A 16,469-nucleotide genomic window follows, 5' to 3' on the forward strand; every position below is an offset into this window, starting at 1 on the left:
TTTTAAAAAACACATCCTCTTACCGTCTTACTTGCGATTTGAATATGCGATTACATTTTCAAACCATAATTTTTTAAAAACGTATTTTCAAACCACGCTTTTAACTTGCAAATTCGCGAGAAATAACCAACTCCACACACCAAAATTATGGTTGGTATGATGTTACAGTACACTCCAAATTAAATGTGTACACAAAGTGTAGTATTCAATGTCAATTGTGAATACAAGTATGCTCGTGCCCCTCGATCAAAGTAGTGAAATACACAATCTAGATGACTTATTTGGCCCGAGAGGTTGGGAAGTATAATAAATAGGTGGGTAGTCCATCAATGTCAAGCATTTAGTTTATACATAATATATGCTCAGAAAAAAAAAAAAAAAATTAATTAATTATCTGAGACAGGATATGGGGGTACATGAAAGAGTGGTATCCAATGGACCACAAGGGTAAAATCTTAAATAGGGGCATGTTGTGATGTTGCGATCATCGTGACCCAATTATTGTAGATGGCTTAATTAGGGCATGTTGCGAAAGCTGCCTCATCATGCACTAGATTTTTCTCCAAGCTTATTTTTAGATTATAATTATAGGGACCTTTTTCAAATTTGCAACAATCCAGACAAAAATTATTGAAAATCCGGATCGAGACTTTCTGGTGCGACAGGGTCAACACCATCCACACTGCACAAATAACAAATCCAAATTTAAGTTATAGATTATAACTCATTGGTTATCATGTTGAGTATACACGTATGATTCAATAAAAATTAAATCAAATCTCATATAGAAAGACTTCTTAAGATGTCAATCTTTTTAACAAGTGGTATCAGAAAATGTTGACCCATAAGTCTTGATGTTGTTTTATGATGGATTTAACGATGGGTTAGATACTTGATGAAGATGGTTAACTTTAACATGTATGGAGGTTGATTTATGCTTAGGACAATATTAGAGGTTATATTAGGGCTTTAGATTGTTATAGAATGGGTGTAGTTAGGACTCTTAAGAAAAATGGGTATTATGTCAAACCATCAAATTGTCAATGAATATGGGCTTGCCGTTATATTGATTGACCCTATGGTCCATATATTTATGTTTGTTGTTTGGCCTTGGATTTAATGATTTTATAGATGATCGTCACAACCATGTATAGGATGGTGGTCACAATGACAGCATCGTTAGTGGTGTGGATCACTTGAGGTTTAAATCCTGTCAAACCACTAGCAATGATGGTATGCATGCTTCAACGAGTCATTAGTATTGTACTACAAGTCTCTCGAGATAGTGCCAACTTACTAAGAAGGGGTTAAGGGCATGTGTATACCATATGAAATTAAACTATGATATGTTCACTCTAAATATTATATATTATCATGATATTCTTGTCATTTAAGAGAGGGCCTCATTTCATACTGCTTGTGATTTATAAATCTTTTATTAAACAATTGAATTTACCATATGACAAATGTTCTCCATCCATATGTATTCATACTCACTAAGTCGTAGACTTATACATTGATTTGTCTTTCTTCTTTAAAACATTCGTGTTTTATATAGGCTGATTCTATAGAAGATGGATATTGGGAACCGAGGCACGAAGCTGGCTGTGGACAACCTCTCTAGATTATTGGAGTTAGACCATCGTCACAATCATGTATAGGTGGTGGTCACAATGACTAGGGGTGGGCAAAAACCTGCCCGACCCGCAAAACCGATCCACCCCGAAAAAGCCGGATTTTAAGTTATTTTTTGCGGGTACGGGTGGTTTTTTCCCAAACCCGGGCGGGGCGGAGCGGGTTACGGGTTATAACAAATTTTTTCCCCTAATACCCGACCCGCCCCGCATTAATCAAATAAAATTAAAAACCCTACCTTTCTCCAGCCGCCTCCCCCTTGCCTCTTTTTTTTTTTTTTTTTTTTTTTTTTCCTTCTCCTCTCTTCTCTCAGTCTCACCTCTCTCTCTGCTGTCTCGCCTCTCTCCCTCTCTCTGGTCTCTCTTCCTCTCCCTCGTATGACTCTTCTCTCATCTGCGCCTCCGCTCAACCTCCGCCGATCCAGGTTTTTTTCTTCTCTAGACCTCTTTCATGAATGGGGATCCAAGAGATCTCTTCGTTCATTATCTTAATCTAAAGATGTTGGGTTAATCTCGGGGTTTAGCAACTTCTGATTGTTGGGTTGTTTGTTTAGAAGGAAAATAGATGATAAATCTGCAGAAGAAATGAAAATGGAGGAGAAGAAAGAAACCTGCACAACCCGCCCACCCCACCCCGATCTACCCCAACCCGCGCGGATTTTGTTCCTTGTGCCAGACACCCGAGTTGAAATTTTCCAACCAACAGGGTGCGGGTTCAGGTAGGAAAACTGCAGAAATCCGCCCCGAACCGACCCGTGCCCACCCCTAACAATGACGGCTAAATAGGTTATGACAGCTAGGGTTTATGTTTCTTTTCTTTTAATTCTAGGTCCCCTCTCTGTTAGGGTTTCATCTCTAGCAGCCGCCGGAGGGGGAAAACAAAGGTTCTCCCCCTCCGGCCCTCCTCCCCTCTCCCTCTTTTGCCTCCCCCCTCTCCTCCTATCGCCCTCTTTCGCTTAACGAGCTAGCCTATTTACCTGATGCCCTTAGCTCTTTGGACGATTTTTTTTTTCTTTCCCTTCCTCTACGCCTCTTCCCCCTCCTTCAGTCCCTAGTTGTTTTTGTTTCTTTGTGTATTTGCTTTTGTTGCTTTTTCTACTTGTTTAGGTACACTTTGTGGGTGATGCTCTTGGGGTTTCACTCAAACTTCCCCCTCCTTTTGAGTGCGCTGCCGATCTCCTCTGCATGCTCTGCCGTCCACCATCCTCTGTTGGGCCTTTTCTCGTGCCCCCACTGCGATGAGCTTCCAACGCCCCTTCCGTTTTCGGTATCCAACGAGCGCGCGATCGGCTCTTCTTTCCGGTTGCTGTCATCCTCTTGGTGTGCTTTTTATGTTGTTTATTTCCTTGTAATTTTGTCTGGCTTTCCATTTTTTGTTCTTTCTATCTTATTTTGTTTCCCTGTAATCATTTTTGTTTTTGCTTGTAATAATGCTCGGTCCTCTCTCTCTCGATCTGCCCGCCTGATGCCATTCAGGTTTGTTGCTTTGGTCCAAACCTTTGGGTTGTGGATGTGAACGTTATCCTGACTTTCGGGTTTAGGAGGATGAGCTTTGGCTTGGGGTTCTCTACCCTCAGTGTCGAGGAATAAAAGCTACCTTTGCATTGGTTTGAGTTTGTTTTGCGCAGATATGCTGTTTAATTTAAAAATTAATCATAAGTTAGCAGATTTTGTTTGAGTCTGAAATGTAATACGTTATTTTTTACGCTTGTAAACTCATAGCTTCGGCTATGGTTGCTTCAGAGCTTTTGCTTTGTGTTATTTGAGCTTTATGCTCGTTTATCAATGAATGAGACTGAGCTGATTCCTTTCCAAAAAAAAATTCTAGGGCTAGGGGTTATGGAAAGAAAAAATGTTTTTAATTAAAAAAAAAAAAACAAAAATTGTAAGAGATTGTAGAGTATCCACATCAACATGTGTCTATTTGAAAAATTCATGTCGATCGAAAATTTAATTCGATATGATGCATTTGGAAAATCTTGCAAGAATGAATGATTTTGTCTTAAATCTTTCCATGCAATTTTCCAAAACGGGTTGCATGCATTAATGCTATCCCATTTTGTTTCATTTGAATGAGGATGCATTGTAGGATTAAACTTAAACATGAGCTGCTAGTCCTATAAAAACCAAATGAAAGAATTAGGGCTATATAACCGCCCTGTTAACCGCTAACCGCCTAGGACGATTGTGGTTAGTGGTTTTAGGGGTAAGGAAAAGCAGTTAATAGCTGCTAACCGCCTACCCTTATATATAATAATATAAATATATATTTTATATTAATAATAATTATAATATAACATCCAAAACAATGTCGTTTTGGCCGTGTATGATTGTATGTATGTGAAATATAATATGATATGTGAATTATAATATGGTATGTGATGTTTTGGGCCAAGCCATATTCAAAAACGTTGTCTGGCCCAAAAAACAACATGTTCTTTTCATCTTTTTGGAAACACTTTGGCCCAAAACGTTTAAAATTAGCCTTAAAAATAGGCTCATGATGGCCCAAAACACTTAAAAAGTCTAAAAGCCCATTAAAAATAATAATTAAAGAAAAAAAAAAAAAGAAGTTATAAAACCGCCGGTCATTGGTTTGAATAACCGCTAACCACCTAAGCGGTTGCGGTTATTAAAAATCATTAAAAATTATTCTAACTTCTTCTATTTTCAATAAAAACTTCTTTTTTTTTTTTAACGAAATAGTCATTCCGCATACCAAACTTAACCTTAATTTTGATTTACCTTACTAAGATAAACTAATCGCACTTACGAGTCTGCACATCTCTAAACTCGTCTAATTAAATAGGCCTACGGATCACTCTAGCTTCTGATTGGGGCCGATACAATATGCTTCCTTGAGTACAGGTATGTCGTAAGGCCTAATTTTTGAAACACTAGACACGAGAAGACATGGATGATAAGTTCCAAACAAACAACCTTGGAATACCTGAAATACAGGTAATAGCAGCTACAATCTCACGTTGATCTTTTGAGCTTATAAATTATGTTCTTTTTGTCATTTGGCTTAACAAAAAATGTACGAGCCGTCCTTTTACATCCTGTGCTTATTCAAAGGAGATGTTGAATAAAACAACAAACGGCCATGCATCCAAATTTCTTCTGTTGCTTAGCATGCAGGAGCCATCGTACAATCTTCTTACTGCTGCCTTCCATTTGTTCTATTTCTCAGCACATGCAGGGGTCATCATAGAATTATTGTTGAAGGGTTAATCCGTTTGATTAAGTCATGTCTTGACACGCTAAATAAAAATTATCAATTTTTGACACGAACCCAACATGAATTTAGCGGTTAAGGTTGAAGGGTTTGACCCTTTAATTGAATATCTATATAGCCTTATATACATACTTCAACACGACAACCCGACATGTGAAATGTGAATGCCAATTACTACGCCTACCATAAACCTAGTCATTTTGATTTGTATGTTCATATCCAGTTGATATTTTCAATGATTCTTTGTTTGGTCCGTACGTGGGTGGTAAGATAGATTAGCTGCCATTCGGTTTCTATAGATTAATACAGAATATTTCTTCTTGTTAATAATAAAGTCAAATGAAGACCTTGCTTGTTTCATCCTACTATAAGAACTTTTGTCCATCTCTACCAGCTTATCTCCAAAGAAATATGGCACCAATTCCTTCCCATGTATTGACTTTTGCACTGCCGTCAATAATATTAGTTGCTCTATGCAGTTTATCAGGCACCCTATACTTTTCCTCTGTTGCTTCTGTGATTTCAGTTTCTTGGAGATCAATTGGTTCTTGCTAAATCGGATGGTGTTTTTCTCTGCTTTGCAGATTGCTATGATCTGTTGGATCCAAATGGAAACATTACCGTTACTTTCGACATTCATCTATACACAAGTGATGGCTATGTGGTTAGTACTTTGTTTCTGCTAAAAATAGCAAATTAGTTGCATTCTAGACATAAATACTATGCTTCATGTGGTGATTTAACTGTATATTTATGTGGTGATTTAACTGTCTATTTCAAAACTTAGCCAACTAATTCGACTTTAGCCGGTGGTCATATCGCTGCTTGTCCTCTTGAGAGGCTTCTAAAGCTGAAAAATCTAGACTTGCCTCTAGCACGAACTTGTGAGCAGTGAGCACAATATCCAAATTACGTTTTCTGTTCACTTAATTAGAACATGTGAGCTTATTAGTTATTAGCATTCAAAATAGTTGACAAAGGACTGAAAGAAGACATTTTAATCTGAAAATATTGAACATAAACATTTATCAAGGCATATAAGTTTGTACACCAAAACAAATCAGCATTTGATTTGGTCTGTAAATGGCAAGTGATCATAGCAGAATCGGATATTTCTCGCACTTATGATGTGACAGATGTGTATGTTTCAGAGTCATTATTAGGATTCTAATCATTTTAAGGAAGTCTGCATACCTTGTGCATCTATTAGAATCTAAGAGAATGATGGTTCTCTGCAGGCAAGAGTTACCATCCAAAATTACTATCAGTATCGGCATGTGGACAAACCTGGGTGGACTCTAGGGTGGACATGGGAAGGAAATGAAGTGATTTGGTCAATGAGTGGTGCCTTTGCCACCCAGCAAGGAAATTGCTCGGCCTTCAAAACACCAGCACACTGCTGCAACAAAGACCCTGTCATACTTGATCTCATGCCAGAGGCCTTGCCAGAAAACAGGTCAGAAGACTGCTGCCGTGGTGGTCTTCTTTCTGCATGGGCTATCAACCCTTCCAAATCATTCTCTTCCTTTGAAATTACAGTTGGCAACTTGGGGGAAAATTCTACTTGGTTCCCACGTCAAAATCTTACTTTAATGGAACCAGGTCCTGGTTACACTTGTGGCCAAGTTTTGGACACTGATCCCACAGTTTCTTCAGATTTGGGGGGTAGAAGACAAGTTCAGGTTTACAGTGAGTACTTTATGCCAAATGCAGCATTATTCAACTTTAAACAATAACATCAACATGAACACAATAATCACTCAATTTATTGTCTCAGAGTCAGAAGTTATGAGTTCGAAACCTGACTCTACAATTTATCCCCTTCCCCTCCTAAATTTCTTATTAACTAAAGCTTTTAGCATAAATGGTGATTTAACAACCACAGTTTAAGCTGGTTTTCTGATGGTAGTAATCTGACATGAGGCATATGGTATTCTGTTAATCTTAAACGATCTAATGACAGATCATAGTAATGATCATATAGGTTAAAACTAGCATTATATTACAGAGTTGAACATAGTGATTTTCAGAGAAAACTTAAAGGTTGGTCACTATATGCATGCTGGTTTTGAAGTGAAAGGATCAAATTCTTGGTCTATCAGAAATTTTGAACTTCCTGAATTTTACTAGAGCCTCATGATTTTTATGCACAAAAAAGTTGAATCTTACATTATTAAAACTAGCAATTTATTAGTTTTCAGGATGATTGAATAAGAATTGCTTTCATTATGGACCAAATTGTATAATTATATCACTTATCTTTTGCAGGAACGTGGAGATCAACATGCACTTACTCGAGCTTTCTGGCTAACAAAACACCAATGTGTTGTGCATCACTGTCGACATTTTACAGCCCCACCATCACATCATGCCCCAAGTGCAGCTGTGGATGCAGAGAGGCAGCAGACAAAAGAACAGGTTTTTGCATAAGGTGTGTTCTTATTTTTGAATGTTGACTGCAATTTTTAGCTCTGAAAGCCAGCAGCTTGAGGAGTTTTGGAAGCTTTTTGATCATGTTGTGTAAGTTTACATGCCACTCTTATCTCTCCCTGCATTGCTCTCTCTGCAGTGACAGTAACCTCTTATCGAAAAAGGCCAATACTTCTGACATAGTTCAATGCACTGATCACATGTGTCCGGTTGGAGTTCATTGGCATATTAAGAACAATTACATGAATCAGTGGAGGGTAAAACTAACAATCTCTAACTACAACTATCAAAGAAACTTCTCAGACTGGAATGTGCTGGTTCAGCATCCTGGTTTCAGCCAAACTGCAACAGCATACAGCTTCAACAGTACAATACTTCCCACTGTTGGGTTTGGAGGTACTTACTGCAGACTATTTCTCTGTTATAGATACTTTTTATTCAACATGTCCAAATGGTTAACTGCAGCATCTTCTTTTCCATTTTAAATTCTTGTGACTCAAAAATGTTGAAAGTGACAAGAATCAATGTTATGGTATGTGGTCTTTCATCCTGTCATGAGATGTTTCTAGATTAGGTCCAACCCATGCAATTGGCCAATATAGTGTGGAATCAGGGTTCGAATTTAAGACCTTTGACTCTGATACCGTGCTAAATCACCACTTATTCTTAAGTTGATAAGAATTGATGAATTTAATCATTTAATTAATACTATAATACTCTCATTCACGTGTGGACTCAAACTCTACCTCTACAAGTTGAATTTTTAACTGAGAAAGGGGTGAATGATGGAGACAAAGTTTGATCTCATGACGTCTGTGATTCTAATACAATATTAAATCACATTTTCTTCCAAAACTATAAGTTGATGGGAAGTTCTTTTCATTAAAACTATAGATATGGTGTATATCTAGCTAAGTCATGGGAACTCTTGCAGATGAAGTTGCTCTCTTGTGGGGAATAGAGTACTACAATACTGAACTGTTGAATTTTGATGGGGATCAACTGGGTTCAGTGACCACAGAGATACTTCTGGACAAGGATGCAGACACATTTACATTAAGCAACGGATGGGCTTTCCCTCCAAGAATATATTTCAATGGTGAGAATTGTGAAATGGCTCTCCCAGACACTTTCCCAGTGCTACCAAATGGCAGCCCCAGTTTGAGATCAACTTACTGCCAAATCCTTTCAGTATTTTTTACTTTTATAACACTCTGGTTACTTGGTTTTTATCAATAAACTACCCACACTGGCCACTTTCCCTCTTGATTTTTACTACCAAATTGTTGATGATGTATTTGTGAGAGTTTTTCCTTGTTATATATTCAGAAGCTGTGATTAATTTTAGAGTGAATAAATGGAGACAGATCATGCTATTTGTTGGCCTGTACCATTGAAGACTTCAACTTGGATGGATATTTACATTTTAGAGGAGAGAAGGAGAGAGAGATAGAGAGAGAGAGTGTGTATTTAAAATTTATAATAGTTTTTTTCTTCTTTTTTTTTTTTTTTGTTCTTTTCTGAAGCATTATTGCCATGCAAACTGTAAAGTTTTAGTTGATGGAATTAGAGTCTCAGTAGTATTCCTCACACTGACATTAATAGCCATCATAACAAAGAAGAAACAAAGAAGAAAAAGTGATGCTACGGTATTATAGCTTTTACGACAAGTTCTTTACAGATTGACGTGTCAATTTACCTAACACTTAACATATTAGTAACGAAACCAAATTGTACTAAAAACTTGTGCTTGCGGTTCAATCCAAACTGTTTATTTTGAATGAAAGGCTGAATCTTTGAAATTGGAGAGACGACCAAGACCTCAATCCCCTAAATATCTCATAGTCAAAGTCTTCAACCAATACCTTATCCACCCAGATATCCTAAATATGAGCTTATATTTGCACAATGTGTACCCAGATATAGCAGAGCCAATGGGTTCAGGATCTGAAACAGAGAGCTTATTGTCGCATATATGTTTACAAAGTCACAAAGGTTCTTCGTCATTGCCCATGAAACCTGCGTCACGCCCACATGGTTGTGCTTGGAATATGTTTTGGATACTGCTTGGAACCTAGCATATGCCATGCCACTTTTCTTCAGTTGGGTCCCTCACTTTTGTCGGAGGGAAAATAAAAAAATAGATGGGTCTGCTTCATAGCCTTCATTCTATTCTTAACAAGTGGCTCAAAACAAGTGGCTCAAATATTTTGGTTCTTACTTTCCAAATTAGGGTGACATTAACATAGTAGACAATTGAGTCCTATAGTTAAAGGTAATATAGCTTTTATTATATATCTCTTATAAATTGACGGGACTATACATATGACGCTTGTTACATCAACTACTGATAATTGGATAAGGAGAGGGATGTGAGCAAAATAAGCTTATTGGAACAAATTAAGAAAAAGAAGACGACCTTAAGACAATAGTAGGGCTGAAATACTAGGTTGTTAATAGCTGTCTGTTAACTGTTAACCGCTATCACTAACCACCTAACCACTTTTAAAGGCCGTTAAAAAAAACTGTTAACATATATATACATGAAATGACATTGTTTTGGTGTTTAAATATATGTATAAAAAAAAAATGGTATAAGACTCTAGAAACAATATCGTATGTAGTAGGGTATTACCGTAGAAACAACATCATTTTGGTTTTTTCTATTTTTTTTTTGTCTCTTTTTTCTTTTTAAAAAGCGGTTAGTAACCACTAACCGTCTAGTTAGCCGGTTTTACTAACTGCCTAAGCAGTTTGGATTAGCCGTTTTAGTTAATAACTGCTAACCGTAACTGTCTTTTCACTCATAAAACAATAGTAGGGATATTTATTTGGCTTGAATCAAGATTACATTTACAAAGCTTGAACATTCTGTTAGTATTATTCTTAACTAATTAACTTTATAATAATAATAATATTTTAAGTATTTTAAAAAATAAGAGCATATCACCCTCGTAATGTAAGAGATGTAGTTTTGAATTATTGTGAACATATGTGTCAATATAAATATGTGTATACATCTTTTTATATGTATCAATATAAATAGTCAATTTCATGATAAAAATTGATATTTGAATTGCTACAACTACAACTACAAGATTTATGAATTTAGCTTTTATAAGTTTATATATATAAAAGTAACTCAAATGATATATATATATATATATATATATATATATATATATCAATTACTAATAATTAACACAAAATCTATAACTTTTAGTAATTGTATTTATTTTATATTAAAAAAAAAAAAAAAAAAAAAGTTAATCAAGAAACTTATGAACAATTTCAAATTGATTTGAACATTGCGGAGTGCATGGTATTTAGGCTGATCTTTGGACTGTGGGCATTCCATCGCTTTCAAAAGTGTCAGCTCTCAATTGGCCGCAAGGCCCGCAACACGAAACAAACTAACCAACTTAAAAAAATTCTCCCATTCTCTCTCTCTCTCTCTCTCTACATTTTTCAAGAAGACGAAAGAAAATTGGACCAACCACCTATCCCGGAGATACAGGAACGGCGGTCATGGCTTCCGACGGCGACAAATCGGACGACGCCATCGTTCAAAACCGGCCCATTTCTACCATCCTCCTTATCATCGGTACTCAATATTCTCTTTTCATAAATATATAGGCGTAGATAATATATATATATATATATATATATATATGAATTATTTGGGATTTGAATGTTTCTGGGTGTGTTTTTAATGGTGATTTTGGAGCACCAGCTATGCAGACGGAGGCGCTTCCTTTGGTGAACAAGTTCCAGCTTACAGAGGACCTCGACTCAGTGTGAGTTTGTCGTTTCTCTGTTTTTTTTATAAATAACTTTTGACGCCAAGGGTAGGGGGGAAGGGGATGAGTTTGTCTTTTCTCTCTGTTTTATGTGTTTGTCCATCTATTTAGTTTTGAATTTCTGGCACACTCACTGATTAGTGTTTAAGATCACAATTTCGAGATCTTTTCGTTGCTTTAATCCACAAAGCTATTGAATGCGTTTTCAATAATGGGTTCTTGTAGAAGAAAGAAAGGAAGAACAAGAAAAGAAAGAAACACTTTCTTTTTACTAGCTCAATTCAATCCATTGATTGTGGATTTGGGATGTAGTTAGTATTTGCTGAAAGCAGTTTTTGTGTCTGTGAAGGTGGATCAAAGTAAGACTGACATGCTTAGTGGGTTTCAGTAGTTGTGGTGATAATATCTTTAGCTTTTAGCTTTGTTTTAATTTGTGTAAATGGAGTGTTTTGTGGAGAATCGTTCGTTATTATTTATTGGGTACTTTGTCCGGTGGAGCTTTATATTCTTCTGGTGTCCAATATGAGTGTGATACATCTTGATTATTGGGGTTTATGTTTGATTGTCAATGTGCAATGGTACAGGTTTCCAAAAGGGGTTCCTTGGATCCGGTATCATGGTGTTTACAAGGATCTTAACATCAATTTGATCTGGCCAGGAAAAGATTTAGCTCTTGGTAAGTACATGATTCTTCTGTGCGTCTCTCTCTACATGTGTTTTTGTGTCTGTTTTACATTATGTTTTCTTAACTTTCTTTCAAATAAATGATTATCTGTTATGGCTATTTTGTGAATATGGCTTCTATGATTTTTCACGGCCTCTTGCCAATGAGCTTTTAGCTCAAATAGTACTTCCTCCCTTTGTTGCAAGGTGGAGTGTGAGGTTGTGGGTTCTAGTCTCATCAGTTGTGTAACTTAATTAAAAAAAAAAAATTGATTTTTCATCGCCTCTTACAAACTATTTTACCAAGACATAAGAAAAAGGCCTAACTTAATGACCAGACACTAAATCCATACGGAACTATTGTCTCTTACCTTGTTACCCTTAATATGCTGACATTTGTAACCCATGTATAATAAAAATAAAATTCAGATTTAATCTATTGTGTAGGACTACTTGTTTTTACTGGGCACAAGCTATGCGATATTTACTCTTCAAAAATATTGCTATGCTTTGGGTAGATTAGTTTAGATTCATGCGGGTGGGGTAGCACATGTTAAGAGAGCCACCTACTTTCAGTCTGGTTCATTTACTTACAAAAATTCAAAACTTAAGCTGCTCTGGTGCAACTATATCCCTTTTCTGGTAAGTGATGCAACTGAATCCCATTTGAATTAGCCCACCTAATTGACCCAGTTCAGCTTGCCTAGAAGTGTGCTTAATTCAACTCTCTCTTTCATGGCCCATGTTTGACGAGTGACATTGACATGGGTCTGGGGTTTTGGTCCACCAAACAAATGTATAGTGGCTGTATTCATTCATTTTTTCTGGTACTGATCCTTGAAACCATAAACCTTTTCTTATCAGGGGTTGATAGTGTAGGCACCGTGTCGGCAGCTCTTGTTACCTATGCATCGATCCAAGCATTAAAGCCAGACCTAATAATAAATGCGGGCACTGCTGGTGGCTTCAAGGTATGCTTTTTGAGCCAAGATTATTTTGACTGCTTTGTTTTTGTGCTTTTTTTTTTTTTTTTTTTTTTTTTTTTTCTAGGTCTGAAATCATCTTGGGGTAATCTACTTTTATTTGCTTGTTTTTTGCTTATAGTGATTGTCTTGCTACACCAAAAGTTCACTTTTGTGTTCATTGTTTAAAGGTTGGCTCTAATGTTTCCTACGATTAAAGAGGGGCATTCTCCATGGGAAAATGCACTAAATTTTATAAGCCTTCTTTATTGCATTGCACAAATGAACTGGTGTAGAAATGGGACACACAACACACGTGATTATGTATGAAGCATGAAATATTTATTCTTCTATTTGAATTTATAAATAATTCTTGGATTCTCAGGCTAAAGGAGCAGGCATTAGTGATGTGTTTCTTGCTTCTGAGTGTGCTTTCCATGATCGAAGAATACCTATACCTGTAAGTTTACCTAAATTTATCATTTTTGTTCTTCTCATGTTTAGTAGGGAGACAAACAGTGGCTTACATATTTACTCGGTTTGCATGCTTTAGTACTATTAGTTGATAATCTTATTCTAGTCATTTGCTTGGCATGTAACTGTGTAGTTGGTCAATTTATTCCATTGATTTGCTTGACATGTAATCTAATTAACTACTATTTTTTTTTTCTTGTTCATACTTACTTTTGCACCAAAGTTTCATTTGCCTTAAATGTATTCTGCAGGTTTTTGATATGTATGGCGTTGGTTTACGCCAGGCCTTCTCAACTCCCAATCTTGTTAAGGAGCTTAACCCAAAGGTGATTACCATCTGGTGAATGCTTAGGCTTATTATTGAACATCTCAAATCCTTCATTACTTCCTTGACGGCTAGTTGTTTGTGGTCATCCTGAATTACTCATATGTTTTCATTAGAAAAAGCTAAATATGATCCAGGACAAGTGAAAAGAAGTAACTAAAAATTAAAAACAAAAAAAATAAACATTAATGTATGTGGGGAGGGGTTTGGTTTATCCTATGGAATAAGCCAAGGAGACCAAGCTATTGATTATATATGCACACACGCACGCACATGAAATGGGTTGTTTAAACCCGACATAATTTTTAGTGAAAATAAGGTAAGAGATTCAATAGATTGTGTTGTTAGATTATTGTTGCTTGAAAAGTACATGAATACTGCTTGTGGCATTGGCCACCAGGTAGACTTGCCTTGAAGTTGATTTTTGTCATTTCTGACGTGTTGGCACTAATCCAAAGATCCAATTTATGCATCTATTTAACTATTACTCATACATATGTGTAATCTGTTCAAGAAAATTTGATCAATTATTCCTAGAGCTGATGAAATGACTTTATGCACCAAGAAATTAGGTACAATTTTACTTTTCCTTTTTAAGCTTATTTGTAAACATGAGAGAGAACATGCACATCAGTTGTTATAACCCAAAGAAAGTGCTAGCCATATCTGTGGAGTACTCCAAAAGAATCAGTCAATTTTATAATTGAAGCTTCTGAAATCACTTATAAACATTATCTCATCTAGTAAAATATCAATGTGGGACTTAACATTCATGCAACACTTTCACAACCAACCCACTCAATGTGGGAATTCTTTATGACATCAGAAACCTTAAGCTCATGACCATAAGATATTATAACAGCTAGACATTTGTGCATATTGCTTTAGTTGGTAATCTTTAACTTGAAAACATTGAATTTCTCCTGCATAGAATGTTTATAATAGGTTTGAGCTGGAACCATTATGCCTTTAGAAATGCACTACCAAGGCACACATTCACCTTAACATCTGCAACCAAGGAGGTCATTGATTTTGTTACATAGATGCTCCACAACCATGCATGCCTATTCGTGTTTGTGTGCATATGTATGTGTGTATTCATGCGCAATGCTTGCATATATAGTTTATTCTAGAGATTCTCATTATAATCTGAAGTGATGGTTTGTTTTTCATATTGTTTTATCTTGATAAGGCATAAGATCTTTACAGTCTATAAACCCCTTTCTGCATGTTTCAGGTTGGGAAGTTGTCTACTGGTGATTCTCTAGATATGTCCGCACAAGATGAAGCATCAATTACTGCAAATGAAGCTTCAATTAAAGACATGGAGGTAACCTTTTAGATTTGACATTCTGAATAATCTTGTTGGTAAATTAGGTGAGATATCCTTACTCACCCATATAGAGTTTGATGATGTTCAACTTTTCCTCGACAGAATAGATACTTTGGCCTTATTGTATGATGATATGACTGATGTTATAAAAGGCACTAATTAACTGCCTATCTGAGTAACCATGTGTATTGCTTTGTTTCATCATGAAATTCCATAAGGGACTGAAAGGTTTAAGTGAAAAATATTCTCTCCTCCACTGCCTCTCAGAAACCATGTCATGAGATGCATGATAATCTCTGGACTGTGATATTCAAGAAACTTGAATTTCCTTGTTAGGTGTAAGATCAATGGTTCCAGGTTCTTGTATCCTACACTATTCTCTTTTGGTTTTGGAGGCAATAGGTCTGGGAATTACTTGTTGCGTTGCCCCCTCCTTTCATGCTTGGAATACAAAGCATCCAAATCCTTGTGCCCTGCTATACTTGCCCAGTAGATGTTAAGCAAGTTTTCAATGACTATTAGGGGTTAACCCTACAATTGAAGTCCTTCGAAACCATAAGGAATTGTATAGACTACAATAACAGTTCATGTAAATTCAATCCCCATTAGATTGTGTATCTGTGTATGTGTCTGTCTCTTAGACGGCATTATTTTGTTATCCTTGTGGGCATTGCCACTGAACATATGCGCACCAGATTTCTTACTTCACTGTATTAGTTGTTAACATATGCCCTATAGATTTCTCACTTCACTGTAGTTATTGTGTTTGCTTTGTTGCCCATCATCAAAGTATTAATGTGTTTTTGCTTTGATTTTTGGGTTTTCAGGGAGCCGCTGTTGCCTATGTGGCCGATCTTCTGAAAGTTCCTGTAATATTTGTAAAAGCTGTGACTGATATAGTGGATGGCGAGAAACCAACTGCAGAGGAATTCTTGCAGAATTTGGCAGCTGTGTCTGCTGCACTTGATCAGGCAATCACTCAAGTACTTGATTTTATCAATGGAAAATGCCTCTCTGAACTTTGATACCAGCTATTGTCAGTTCTTGATCTCTCTGGAGCCTGTGTAACACACTATCAAAGACGCCAGTTCATTACATACCAGATTTTATCAGAAATGTGTGATTTTAAACGCAAAATAGCAATAGGTCATAGTGTTAGTAGTTATATGTTTGAAATTTTTCAATTTCCTGATATGACAATTTGATGAGTTTCAATTGTTTGTGCATTCACCTATTCCAACTGAATTGCATTGCTTGTGTTCTATAAAGCAGTGTTTACACCTAATCCTGGTTTAATTGGTGTTTTTCCAGTGCAATTGTAGTTAAGAGACTGTTCATGCTATAAGGAAATGATTTTGGGAAATTAAGTTCAATTTTCTATCACAAATAACAATGGTTTTAGCCGCAAGTTGGTTATGAGCCCATGATGTGAGCATAGGGTTTGGTATACTGCACAAGTTCTCATTTCACTTCCTTCAATCCTATGGACCCATGATCTGAGAATATATTTGAGGTTTGAGCCTGAAGTTAGAAAAGACAGATTTATGGAATTTTCTTTTTGGGCTAAACAGATTTTTGATTCAAAATCCTTCAGTTATACCTATTCTTGT

At 36.4% G+C, this 16,469-nt stretch overlaps 2 protein-coding genes across 2 annotated transcripts; both read left to right on the forward strand.

Annotated features, from left to right (window-relative positions):
• The first annotated feature begins 5,283 nt into the window (after positions 1–5,283).
• Positions 5,284–8,541, forward strand: LOC132170095 (COBRA-like protein 1). Its single transcript, XM_059581005.2, has 6 exons — positions 5,284–5,359; positions 5,457–5,536; positions 6,111–6,561; positions 7,141–7,303; positions 7,442–7,698; positions 8,237–8,541. The coding sequence occupies exons 1-6, from the start codon at positions 5,284–5,286 to the stop codon at positions 8,539–8,541; spliced, it is 1,332 nt and encodes a 443-aa protein (XP_059436988.2).
• Positions 8,542–10,678: 2,137 nt separating this feature from the next.
• On the forward strand, positions 10,679–16,079 carry LOC132164507 (5'-methylthioadenosine nucleosidase). Its single transcript, XM_088513975.1, has 8 exons — positions 10,679–10,906; positions 11,036–11,099; positions 11,687–11,778; positions 12,630–12,736; positions 13,113–13,187; positions 13,453–13,527; positions 14,764–14,856; positions 15,687–16,079. Exons 1-8 carry the CDS (start codon positions 10,831–10,833, stop codon positions 15,882–15,884), a joined length of 780 nt encoding a protein of 259 aa, XP_088370101.1. The 5' UTR covers positions 10,679–10,830; the 3' UTR covers positions 15,885–16,079.
• The last annotated feature ends 390 nt before the right edge of the window (positions 16,080–16,469 follow it).

The sequence above is a fragment of the Corylus avellana genome, chromosome 2, assembly GCF_965113065.1.
Source record: "Corylus avellana chromosome 2, dhCorAvel1.hap1.2, whole genome shotgun sequence".
Taxonomy (NCBI): Eukaryota; Viridiplantae; Streptophyta; class Magnoliopsida; order Fagales; family Betulaceae; genus Corylus; species Corylus avellana.

Excerpts from the sequence above, each read along its gene's own strand:
- LOC132170095 (XM_059581005.2), top strand. The coding sequence starts at position 5,284 with ATGGCACCAATTCCTTCCCATGTATTGACTTTTGCACTGCCGTCAATA. Across the intron at positions 5,360-5,456 it reads TGCTCTATGCAGTTTATCAG|ATTGCTATGATCTGTTGGAT; the intron begins GCACCCTATACT and ends TCTGCTTTGCAG. Across the intron at positions 7,304-7,441 it reads AGAACAGGTTTTTGCATAAG|TGACAGTAACCTCTTATCGA; the intron begins GTGTGTTCTTAT and ends CTCTCTCTGCAG.
- LOC132164507 (XM_088513975.1), top strand. The coding sequence starts at position 10,831 with ATGGCTTCCGACGGCGACAAATCGGACGACGCCATCGTTCAAAACCGG. Across the intron at positions 11,100-11,686 it reads ACAGAGGACCTCGACTCAGT|GTTTCCAAAAGGGGTTCCTT; the intron begins GTGAGTTTGTCG and ends GCAATGGTACAG. Across the intron at positions 14,857-15,686 it reads CTTCAATTAAAGACATGGAG|GGAGCCGCTGTTGCCTATGT; the intron begins GTAACCTTTTAG and ends TTGGGTTTTCAG.